Consider the following 12,661-nt stretch of genomic DNA (forward strand, 5'->3'; position numbering starts at 1 on the left):
CCCCCCCCCATCGCCTCGTCCTTGGATTTAGCTGAAGGGCATCTCGGCTATCCAGGAAGAGTGCTCCATTGTTTTTGTAGCTATTTAACGTCATCTGCAGCTCTGCAGTAATAGGTAGGAAATGTTAATGATGGTGGAGTTATAGGAGGTCATGGTGTTTTGTATGATGGGTGTTCAGCCCCAAGAGAGACCACAGTTGTTAGCGTCTTTTGCTTTTAGCAATTGTCTTGGGATGACTCTTCAGAAAGGATACTGTGTAAAGACAGTGTTCTAGGATATGGTGTGTGTTTAAAAGCACCATGTTTTCTGAACTGTTTCTTCTTGGTGTGGAGCATCAGTTCTGCAGCATGCGCATCAAGCACACAAAAATAGGACTTGGTATCAAGACTCTGTACTTTCATAAGGACGAACCAAATGTATCACTTAGTATCAAAAACTGTCAAGTAAAGACAGCTGGCATCTTCACATTGGAAATTTTGAAGGTCCAGTGTGTAGAATTTAGGGAGATATATTGGGAGAAATGTAATGTTATATGATAAATATGTTTTCTTTAGTGTATAATCACTTAAAAATAAGAATGGTTGTGTTTACATTACCTTAAAATAAGGCGTTTATGTCTACGTAAAGAGCGAGTTCTCATCCACGGAGATCACCATGTAGCATTACCATGTTTCTACAGTAGCCCAGAATTAGCTATCGTGGTTAGCAACCCCTCTGCAACAAATAGCATCATAAAAACTTAAAAAATTATTTAATATGAAAATGCTTTTTTCAGTATTTTTATCAGTTTGAATTGCCAAGTCCATTTGTTTTGGAGAGACAGAGACCTCTGCAGATAATTCGGCTCCCATTAAATGTGTCCGACATGCCAAACAGCATAGGAAAAACACTGATTTGTAACATAAAACTGGTTTATTCAGTGTTTTTACCAGACTTTAATCACCTGGTCTGTTTGTTTTGGAGAGGAAGTAACCTCTGCAGATAATTTGGCTCCTGGTTAAAATCTCCTGAGCAATGATCATTAAAGAAATTCTAACCGGGAGCTGGTTGTAATCTGTAATCCTCACTGCTATATACCAGTAAATCCCCCTAAATCTTGCACGCTGTTCCTTTAAATCAACATTTTGCCACTTTTACATGATTTTATTCAGGCAGAGTTATTGTATGGATGCTTGTGCTTAGACAGCACTTATCATTTTCGAGAAAGTGTGCTTCCTTTGCTAAATGAAAATGAGGTTTGTAGAAGAAAAACATGTATTGCTAAGGGTACATTTTGGTATCAGTACCAATGTTCGCATCAGTATGAGTATTAAAAAAATTGTCAATATCCAGCCATACATGAAAACTACAACGCAAACATTCTCTGGTACTGACAAATGATGCTTCTCTCTCCTTTTTGCTTTGCATAACAGACATGATTTTGCCTATAGCTCTCATAGCTAATAACCCCATTTTCAGACACTCTACATCCTACACACACACACACACACACACACACAATACCTGGAAAAATACCTACGTGCAAAAACACACATCCATATGCACTCATAAGCCCACAGTCTTTATGCAAACATGCTGAGTTCATTCAAACACAGCAGCTGCAGTTAGTTGTATGACAACAGACGTTCATATGTGGCACTAACAATACGGAAGGCAGTTTCAAACAAAACTCATACACAGGCAGGGATCACATCCTAATGTGCCAAATGACAACAACCATTGTGGTGTATCACTAATGTCAGTATGCTGATAGGAGTGTTATTGTGGAGCTAAAAGGAGAGAGAGAGAGAGAAGTTCCAGTTCATTTCTCTAGGTGGATTGGAATGGAAATGATGTGTTGCTACGATAGATGGAGACACATTGAGATGAGGGAGTTTTAGTGCTGTGATGAGGAAATAGAGGTGTTCTGTACCATTGGCTCTGATGGAAAGGGGAACATTAAGGCTGTGTGTGTGTGTGTGTGTGTGTGTGTGTGTGTGTGTGTGTGTGTGTGTGTGTGTGTGTGTGTGTGTGTGTGTGTGATGTGTTTAAGAAAGTGTTAGATAAAAAGTATGTGTGTGTGTGCTGAGAGACAGACATGTGTGTCTGCACATTTATGAGCATGTCAACCTCTCCTCTCACCCGAAGCCTCTCGTTTTGATTTTTTTTTCTCTCTCCCTCTCTGTCTCTTCACAGGGGTACAAGAGGAAAACCGAGGCGGCTAAGAAAGAGTACCTGAAAGCCTTGGCCGCGTACCGAGCCAGTCTGGTTTCCAAGGTAACGCTTATGACACACAGGCCCTGGCTAAGACTGATGATGGATTGGATGGAAAATCCCTGCTAATGGTCTGGGCGGGGCTTCTTTGGGATGATGTTGTGGTGGTGGTGGAGAGGGTGGGGGCATGTGATGCAAAAGAGCAAACCGTATTTGGAACAATACCTGATTTCCATAGGGTGCAGATGTTGGGGGGTTGGGGATTGTAGTTGGTATGGTGATATAGCTGGGGGAGGGGTCAGCACGAGCATATGGCCGAAACATCTATGAGGGATGGAGGATAGGAAATGATTGCTCCCTCATGTGCGATACGTAACATCAGGTTTCAGTTATATATGTATCATTAGAAAATACGAACCCTAAATTTATCTCACGCCAAAAGACACCTGTGTCATGCGTTAGATCATCCTCCGTCTCGTCATCTAAAACAGGAAGTACATTCAAATCAAGCAATCATATCCCTTCTCCGCTGCTTCCACCAATGACACCTTCCTGCTAATTCGGATCTATGACATCCTTTTTGCCCTGTGAATGATGGAGTCTTGTATGCACCAGCATAGTAGCACTGGGAATAAAGAAAGGCAAGGAGGAGGGCTGTGGATTGCATTGTTTAGTGCCGTCTTGTATTAACAACACACAATGTAGTGTGGGGAAGATTCCTTTTGTCATTCCATTTGTTCTGCAGGCAAACAGCCTCATTTCTCTGCCCAGGCTCCTGCATATATGTGTGGGTGTGAATGTGTGTGTGTGTGTGTGTGTGTGTGTGTGTGTGTGTGTGTGTGTGTGTGTGTGTGTGTCCCTCTCCCTTTCCCATCTATCTGTCAAGGTGTCTATTGATCATTACCCCGGCCCCAGCTCTATTCATACAAATGGGCTCCATTACCTTCTAATCAACACTGATGGCTGGAGATGAGCAATCTGACAGCTCATCATAGGGGCCTGGAGAGGGCGGGCCGGAGGTGGAGGTGGGGGTATTTTGTAGGTGCTGCACCTGCTCAGAGTGATACTGTTCAAAACAAGAAAGGTCAAGTTTGGTGGAGTTTGGTGTTTTGCTTTAAATCACCGCCTCAGTTTGACCCTGTTTCTCCATCTGTCAGAGCGTCTACATGTGTGTGTGTGAAGTGGTGCAAAGTAAATAGTGAAAGCTGTCAAGCCGAAGATAGACAGAAAATTAAATATATACAGTCTCATTTCACAGTGAGCATCAATATGCTGAAAAAGATTTGCAGTTAGGGGCTTTGAGTGTCAACTGTCCTGTTAAAACTGTATCGGGCAGCTGCGTCAGGCAAGCCAGAGACACGTAGTCTCTCTGTCAGCTGCTTGATTCTGTAGAGAAGCAGCTGATGACAATTTTGGCTGAATCGACCAGTACTGAGGAAGGCAGGAAATGTTTAAAGGGAAATTCCAGTGTTCTCAACCTGGGCGTTATTGTCACATATTTTTCAGTTATGACTACTCGTCGTGATAACATTTCACTCATCGCCCAACTGTAAATGTGACATGATCTTAAAGGAAAAGTTAAACATGATGGGAAATTTGTTTTCTTACTAACAGTTAGATAAGAAAATTGAAACTTCATGTGACGCTGAAGCCAAGATATGGTTAGCTTAGCTTAGCACAAACACTGGAAACAAGGGGAAACAGCTAGCCTGGCTCTGTCAATCTAACTGTCAGCAAGAAAATGATTAAACATGTTTCCTTATCTCATTTCCGATTACTTCAACCCTTGTTTTTCAGTCCAACAGAGGTAAAAACAGAAAGTAGTCCGCTGGAAATCCCTGCAGCTGTTGTAAGAAACAGCACAGCAGAGCGATCCACTTCTTTATCAACAAGTAACGGAATTTCCCTTTAAGATTCAGGTCAGGGCTGCAGTTTTGTTTTAAGCATAATGGATGCTGCTGGTAAAAAACAGGGAGGGGATGTTGTGATCAGAGCTTGATGAATGATGATTTATGTGGCGGTGATTTACATGTAATTAATTGAAAAAGTTAGTTATCTCATTAAAATTCCGTTTCATTCACCCACAGACATACAACGACCCTGAACCAAAAAGTGCCCAGCAGACCAGCCAGCCCTCCCACCTGCTGCCCCCGAAGCAGCCTCTGTACAGCGTGCCCCCCCAGCCCTCCTCACCCTACCTGGGCCCGCCGGGCTCCTTCCCCCTGTCAGACCTCCAGAGCTACGCAGGGCCGCCCCGCCACACCCTGGCCCAGACCCTCAGCCAATCCCAGATGCTGCCGCCCAGCATGAGTGCCTCTCCCCCAGCTCCCTTCCAGATCAGCCCACCTCTGCACCCCCATGCCCAACTCTCCCTGCATCAGAGCTCCCTGCTCAACCAGCCAATCCGCATGCAGCAGTCGCAGCCAATCATCTCACACCAAATGGGGCTCCAGGCGCCGCTGCACTCCCCTCCTCTCAGCCAACAGGTTGGTCTCGCCATTATTAATATGAAAAAAATGAAACATAAACATGATTGAACACATAAAATATACACCTAAACACATTTCATATGGCTGTAATGCATTTCTGGCTATGATTTGAATCTTAATAATACCTATTGTCTTTAATCAGTTGCTGATATTTACTGAAAAACTCTCAATTTAACCTCCTTGTATTGTATAACAGGCCTCAAACAGACTTTTAGCATATATTTGAAGAAGGACAAAGTCCAGTCTGCAGGAATATTTCCGAAAACTTGACTTTTTTCTCTAATTTAGTGGCGAATGAACCACTTCCTCCTTTCCCTCTGAGCTGAAAATGTCTCCAGTCCAGCAGGGGGTTGTCATGGCGGTGTAAGAAGTGTGATTTTAAGACCCATTTTAACCAAGCAATGAGAGCAAATGGAAAGAGAAAAAAAAAAGTGTCTCCCACTCACTAAGCTCAGGAGCAGCTGATAAAGACCACTGGCAACATTTGGCCTCACACAGTAGCATGGCTCAGCAAACTCTAATGGCTAGCCATCTCAAAGCCAGAGCGATATATAACCCTCTTTTCCTCTCTCCCTCTTCACCGGTCTACAGGGATTCTCCCATATTCAGGCTGATTACCAGAACAGTGTCGGGGGCTCACAGTCTCCAGGGGCCCCTAACCCAGTGCACGGCCAGAACCCTGACTGGGACAGCGAGTACTGCAACAGGGACTGTGGACCCAACCACTGCGGGTGAGCTCACCTCATGTTGTGTTATGGTGGTGGTGATTGTTGTGTGATGGTTATGATGGTTTACAAGAGGAAATCACTTCCACTTGGCCTTGTATGGAAGATCATTTCCACCAGTGTGACGTAAAAGAAAAGATCCCTCTAAGTCATTATAATGAGACATTTAATCAAAATAATGACTCAATATTTTAAATGATAACAAATGGTACTAAGTCAAAATTTTGATACAGTTTCTCATGATTTTGACATAAGTAAGGCATTATTTTGAGATCATTTAGTCATTATTTTGAGTCATAATGTCATTATTTTGAGATTCTGTCATTTTGAGGAAGTTTCTCATTATTTTTGACATACTAACTCATTAATTTCAGTTTCTCATTATTTTTGAGATACTAACTCATTAATTCAAGAACGTTTCTCATTATTTTGACATACTAACTCATTAATTTCAGTTTCTCATTATTTTGACATACTGACTCATTAATTTCAGTTTCTCATTATTTTGAGATACTAACTCATTAATTCAAGAAAGTTTCTCATTATTTTGACATACTAACTCATTAATTTCAGTTTCTCATTATTTTGAGATACTAACTCATTAATTTAAGAAAGTGTCTCATTATTTTGACATACTAACTCATTAAGTCAAGGAAGTTTCTCATTATTTTGAGATACTAACTCATTAATTTAAGAAAGTTTCTCATTATTTTGAGACACTAACTCATTAATTTAAGAAAGTTTCTCATTATTTTGAGACACTAACTCATTATTTTTAAATGCTGAGACATTATTTCGAGACGGTTTCTCATTTTAATGGCCTACAGGATCTTTTTTCATCACACTGGCAGAGAAGGGCTTCTTTAGCCATGAAAAGATGGTCCTGAATAAAAATGTCTTTGCCTGTGTAAATCCAGTCCAGGAGATTTGATTGTTGAGAATATTAAGCAGTTGTCTGACAGTTACTCATTTTCCAAATGAGTTGCTCTAAACCACTTCACTTTCACACTCAGAGACTCAGACAGTATTAATCATAAACTGCGATTTCTCTGCTAAAGCAAAGCATCTCCTTGAAATTGAAATGAGTAATGCAGTAGTAGAACAATGCTATTACCCAGCTTGGAAAAAGTGTGACATCCAATTAAGTTTCCCTGTGTTTCGCTCAGCACACATTGCCTTATTGAATCAAGCTATTCAAGCAGGTACAAGAGGAACATTGTTTGTCTCACACCTGAAACTTGGTGTTGCTATTCCGAGAGGCAGCCGAGCTGGAAGTCAGTATCTCCCGTATTTAGAGCTGATTCATCTGTATGTCAAATGGGATCACGCCTGGGTCAAATCATGTTTGATGCTCTTTGAAGTAGATTGAGTCTTTGCTTAAACCTTCTCCCTCAGTGTCAGATCATAGTAGTTTTCGAGTTTTGGAGCGTGCTGAATTATTTCCAGTGTGTCAGTGAAGATAACTGGAGAACAGACTTTGAATTTTGACATTTGGAGTACCAAGCGATCTGCAAATTCTGACTTTTGTATTTTTTATTTTTTTTTGTACTGATTGATGTCTGTTGTTTGTCGACAGCTTTAATGTTTTAGCGCTACTTTCTTAGCCAGGTCTTCCTTGAGATAGATGTCATCATCTCACTGGGATTTCCTGGTGAAATGTAGGATAAATATCGTCAAATGTATTGTCATGTATCCAGACATGCGTTAATGTTTTGTTTTTTTTCCCTCAGCAGTGGCATGGGAGCTCGGGACAAGCCTCTCTACCTCACTTGAAGTTGAAAGACCTCCAAATGTCAGACTCCAGGGAGCTTTCCACCATAACAACGACGTCATCGATGTATCTGCTTCAACACCATTTCACCATTTCGGTTTTTCTTTTCTTTTTTTTTTTCTTTTTTTGTGACGGATTTCGAAAATCCCAAAGACTGCTACAGTAACTTCACCTATTTGCCAAGCACTTAGATCGGCCAGAAGCCCGAGGCACTTCTCTTGCTGTTTTTTTTTTTTTTTTTTGTTCGGCTTCTTTCCCTTATCATTGAACTTGATTTTTTTTTTTTGCGGGGGCAGTGAGCTTTAAGCTCATGCCAACATACTGAAAATGAAGACCAAAAAAAAAAAAATGTCTTCTCATTCTGTTTTGAATTTTTTTAAAGATGCTCTCTCTCTACTCTTCACTCCATTACCCTGTGTTTGCCATGGATTGCCCTCATCGGGGAGGTGAAATGCTCTAAGCATACTCAAAGCGTAGGGGTCTTGGGTAGAAAAGCTAATGCAGGAAACTAGAATATAGTCACCTCAGCAGGGGTGGATGTACTTCAGGACAGACTGAAACACCCCGACTGAGTAAAAGCAAAGCGAAATTATAATGAAGATAGTCACATACACTTAAGACATTTGTAAATCATCCTCGCCCCTAGTAAAGGACTCCCTTCTTTTCCTTTCTTTCTCACAGAGTGATTGTAAATATCACCAAAATGGATCCCTCTTATGTGTGTATTTAGCTGCAGTCCCTTGCTTTCTTTTTTTTTTTTTTTTTTTTTTGTTTTAAACATCCTTTTCGTTTGGTTATGTGATTTTCGTGCAGGCGGATTCAGTGAGGGAATACACACACTAAAAGTTGTGTTGAAACTGTGTTCACTGGTCTTGTTTCTCTCCAAACGCGCGAGAGAGAGAGAAATGCAAAGACTGTAAAACGCTCCATTTCCTCCTCAAACTGGCGGAGCTCTGATAGAGAGTGTCGCTCTCTTCACACGGCCTCAGGACGTTACAGAACTATAGAGGTCAAAGGTTGATACCTCTCCTTTTAGCTCCTCCTCCTCTCGGGTCAATAAGGGCCACAACCCCACCCACCCCTCCTCCTCCCACCTGTAACCCCGCCCACCCACCCGTAGTCCTGACACCACTTGTACAGGTGAATAAAGAAAAAAAAAAAAGTTGCTAAATGTGAAATGTTACTAAAGAAAAAAAAACATAACAGTGGGTTTTAAAGTTTTTGACTAGTTTTATTAGGTGTTTTAGAAATTGTGTTGAACTCATCTTTATCATTTTTTGTGAAGAAAAAAAAAAATTCCGAAGATATTTTGTTTTTCACTGTAGCAGGATTTGCGTTTCGGAGGAGCAGTCATGGGGGTAGATATTTTAAGTTTGTGTATAAACCTGCCAAATGTATTTCTTTGATTTGTAAAGCCAGTGATGAGAGAACCCATTTTGTTTTTGTTGAATATCATTTGTTTTACAATATGGTCATTCTATTTAATTTGGTTGCAGGTTTCACATCTATTTATGAATGATATGAAGTAACATTTTGGCTTATTTTCATCAGGGTGCATTATTATTATGATTATTATTATTATTGATTAAAACAACATTATTATTAGAATAATAAATATTTTTTCAGAAATTGTTGTTGGTGCAGAACCAGTGCACCAGCATTAGATTCATTTTGTGTCACAAATACTTCTTTTGTTTTCTTTTGTCTGTAATAAAATGTTTAAAGTGGAGAAACTGATGTGCATGTCTTCATTTTATTTTATTTACTGATTCCTGACACATTCATTAGTGATGTGAAGAGTGGATCCTGATGGCTGCAGTTGCCAGTAAACATAACTTTGCATTTGCCTGCACACGTCTGAGGTTAATTAGGAGAATTATCTTTGATGTCGTAGGAAAGTTAATGTGCTGTCACGTGGCTCATTAGGTGAGGAGCTTATAGGCTGCACGCCGTACCTTTTAATGAACTTTAACCTTTCCACAGTTTTTTTTTCTCCTCATACAACCAGACATGATCAATATAGTATATCAAGCAACATTTCTCTGCCCGCTGGTCGTGATGTCTGGTAAAGGTGTGATGATGAAACTCAGGCTTGATGCAGCAGTACATGGTCTTTCAGAGAACTACCTGAGAAGAAAAATAGGACTGCCTTTTACTTATGAATTTCACAGTTGGATTAAAGGTAGAATAGAAATGGAATCTATCATCACTCCCCCTCCCCCTTCTTTCTCTCTCCTTCTCTCTCCTTCTCTCTCCCTCTCTCCATGATGATGATGGCGATGACGCAGTGCCCCCTACAGCTGATTCATAAAACTTGCAGTGTTTCGCAGCTCTAATCTAAAAAGAATCAGTTCATTACAGCGGCCTCAGCTGTACACCTTGGACATGGTGAAGTGTGATACTGACATGTTTTAATGATGATAAAGGACATCAAAGGGCCTTTATTTATACTCTTATTTACTGGGTGGATTCCAGATGTGAATGTGTGTAACAACGTGAGCGTTAACAGGAATTAAAGAGGGCATTGCTCTCAGCAAAAGTACCCTTAAGAATATATTTAAAAAATGCACTCATGAAGATACATCTGTGAGCAAATGGGGGCAGAATATCCTTTAAATGCCAACAAAGGAGGAAAAATTGAAGATTTAAAGCTGCACATTGATTTAAAGATGGATGTTTGATATAGAAACACCATTATCGCTGATTGCAGCTGTATGGCAGCAGTAAGGTGGTGGACTGGACCTCTCTGCTGTTTCACCATCTCTTATTGATGTTCCTCTATCTCCATCTGCTGGTGACAATCAGCACTGGATGTGGTGCGTCTCTGCTTCCAACATCAAACATTGCACATGTTTCAGAAATGCAATTTGAGATATATATAAAGAGAAACAGAAGTGTTTTTTAAGGGAAACTGTGTCCTTTATTCAAAATTCACCCATGTTATTCCTGCGGTCTGAGACAGTCCCGAAATATTAGTAAACGGTGCTAAAATAGTGCAAGAACTCAAATTTGTGATGTCACCAAGTACGCACATGGTGATAGAGACATGGGCTTGTTGTTCTTGAGAGGCCACTTTGTTTGAATAGTTTGTATTATATGTTGTATTTGTTGCATTTAAATGTGTTTTGATTGGCTGCTACCTTGGGCAGGTCTCTATTGTAAAAGGGATTTTCAATCTCAATGGGACTTCCTGGTTAAAAAAAGGTTAAATAAATCAAAGTAAATAAAGTCTGGAGCTGCTCCATAGACAGTGAATTGACAAAGATGTTTTTGATTACACTGAGAGCACTCAGGGGAATGTTCTGAGTATATGGGTGCATTTTCTGTTTCAGAACTGAGAACACTTCAATAGAAAAAAGCTCATTTAGGTCTAAAAAATATAATCCAAACATTCTGTGTGTCCACAAAATCAGTCTCCCACTCATCGTCTATGGAGCAACTCCAGACTTTATACCCTTTGACATCACAAGTTTGAGACTTACTTCTCTGGTTTCTGTCTTCAAGACTCATGTTCACAACTATTGATTCAACCTTCCTAGGCCATGGAAATAACATATTGGAAGTCTTTATTTAGGTGGTGTATGTTCTCCTTTAAGTGTGTCAGATGGTGCCAAAAACCATTTAGTCTATAAGACTAAAAAACTGGTAGTTCAATTAAGATTTTGTAGTGAACCTAGCCAAAAATCTACCATTGACTTTCACCCTACTGGCAGGATTTTTCTTGTTTAATGAAAAATAGATCTCAAAGACTCAACATCAACAACTAAATTATGTATAATGATTAATGATGATGTGTTTTGCTGTGAAGTTGACTCAATCTCACCTCAGCTTTAGTTATATATAACTGAAACATGCAGATGTAGTTTTGCCTCAGGGGTCATATCAGAGCGCAAAAAGCTGCAGGAAACTGTGAAGAATTATACGTGTAGTAGTTATTTAAGTCTGTAAAAGATATTTTAAAATAGTATGTTGCATGTTGAGGACTGCTTATAACAAACTTAAGTCACGTTTATGTTTACTTTTTATGGAAATACCAAAAGTCCTGCACTCCTGAGAATATTAGGTTCGACTTTACCTGAATATGTGACCTGATTTATTATTTCACAGATTAAATGAACTGGTCAAGTCCCTGTAAGATGCCCTCCCTCCCTTTCTGCACAAGGTATCAAAATACTCTATACGTCACTTGTGCAATATTGCCTCCTTGTCTGTCCAATCTCCCATCACTAATATTGTCTCCAGCAGCTGTGATACTGGTTCCATCAGCAGCCATCAGACCCTCTCATTTCCTCCTCAGACGGATATGAACTCTCCTGACAGCACAGGCACCGGCAGCGCCATTGTCTGACGTCCAACAAACAAGACAAGACAAACAAGAGAGGACAGAGCATTTCATACAGATCACTACCCAAACACTTGATGGCTGAGATGATACCGCCGTTGGAGGACATTTTGAGAAAATCGTGCCTCATGAAACATCCTCATTTGGATAGGAGCTATCTTGTGTTTTGGGATCGCTTGTTCTATTAGAAAGTGTTATCTGCAGAGAGGCTGGGGCTGGCCTTTTGTTAACTGATGCAAGTACATTATTAGGACACTGCGTTTACGCAGCAGTGAGGAATCTGATTTCGACCCTCTCAGGAACACTTCTTTTGTTGGGCTGCACAGAACACAAACAGTGAGGCCAGCTTTGAACAAAAATATGTTTATTGTTACATGTACCCGCCATGGTCACTGACATACAACAGTCACAATAACTGACACATAGGTACTTTCGATTTCCAAGATTAAAAATATGCTAATAGAGTTTTTTTTTCTCTATAACATTTTCATTAGGCAAATACCATTAAAGGCATTATCAGTCATACACACAGTAACACTTTGTACACAGAGATACAGTATGTTGTGCGTAACATGAAATATATGATGGGGTCTGTAGAAATCATTTATCTTTATAGTCAATAAATGATTTAATGTGTGTGTTTTTTGACACCCTCTGTTTTCATTTAATCAGATTAATTAAGAAAAGGGCACATACTGAACTCTTTCATCAACCATTCTGCTGTTAGTGTTGCGCATGCAGCCATCTGACTGCTGCAGATGTGTAACTCATGGCGTGGAAAAGGTGCATTATATTCAAACGTTTGTTATAAACTTTCATATCAGATTCTTTTTTCTTAAAATCTGGTGTAAACATTCAGTTCTTAAGGGGGTTGTTGGGTTTGGGGTTTAATTACACATGTGCTATCCTCTCTTTGCGTGTGTGTTTATTTCCATGGTGGTTATTTTTAAGATTTTAATGGTCATTGTCCAGTTTGTTGTGGTGCCTTGGTCAGATTTCCATTCAATCAGCTGAACACTTCAGCTCCACTCATGTTGGAGGAGTGGCACTCATTTTTCGGTTTTGTATCTCCAACCAATATGCTTTTTTAGCCATTTCAGTGTATGTATTTCCAGTTGATTGGGCTAGTGGCGCCGCCAAG

At 40.2% G+C, this 12,661-nt stretch overlaps 1 protein-coding gene across 3 annotated transcripts in view; it reads left to right on the plus strand.

Moving 5' to 3' along the window:
- LOC126403100 (thymocyte selection-associated high mobility group box protein TOX-like) overlaps positions 1–8,903 on the plus strand; it is a 101,681-nt gene extending 92,778 nt beyond the window's left edge. For 2 of the 3 annotated variants that reach the window (XM_050065555.1, XM_050065557.1), the window contains 4 exons: positions 2,176–2,256; positions 4,281–4,679; positions 5,274–5,413; positions 7,138–8,903. In XM_050065555.1, the coding sequence (XP_049921512.1) occupies positions 2,176–2,256; positions 4,281–4,679; positions 5,274–5,413; positions 7,138–7,180 (663 nt within the window). In that variant the 3' untranslated portion in view covers positions 7,181–8,903. The remainder of the gene's footprint in view (positions 1–2,175; positions 2,257–4,280; positions 4,680–5,273; positions 5,414–7,137) is intronic. The other variant, XM_050065556.1, reaches the window with a different exon arrangement.
- Positions 8,904–12,661: the final 3,758 nt, after the last annotated feature.

Source organism: Epinephelus moara, chromosome 16 (genome assembly GCF_006386435.1).
Source record: "Epinephelus moara isolate mb chromosome 16, YSFRI_EMoa_1.0, whole genome shotgun sequence".
Lineage (NCBI taxonomy): Eukaryota > Metazoa > Chordata > Actinopteri > Perciformes > Serranidae > Epinephelus > Epinephelus moara.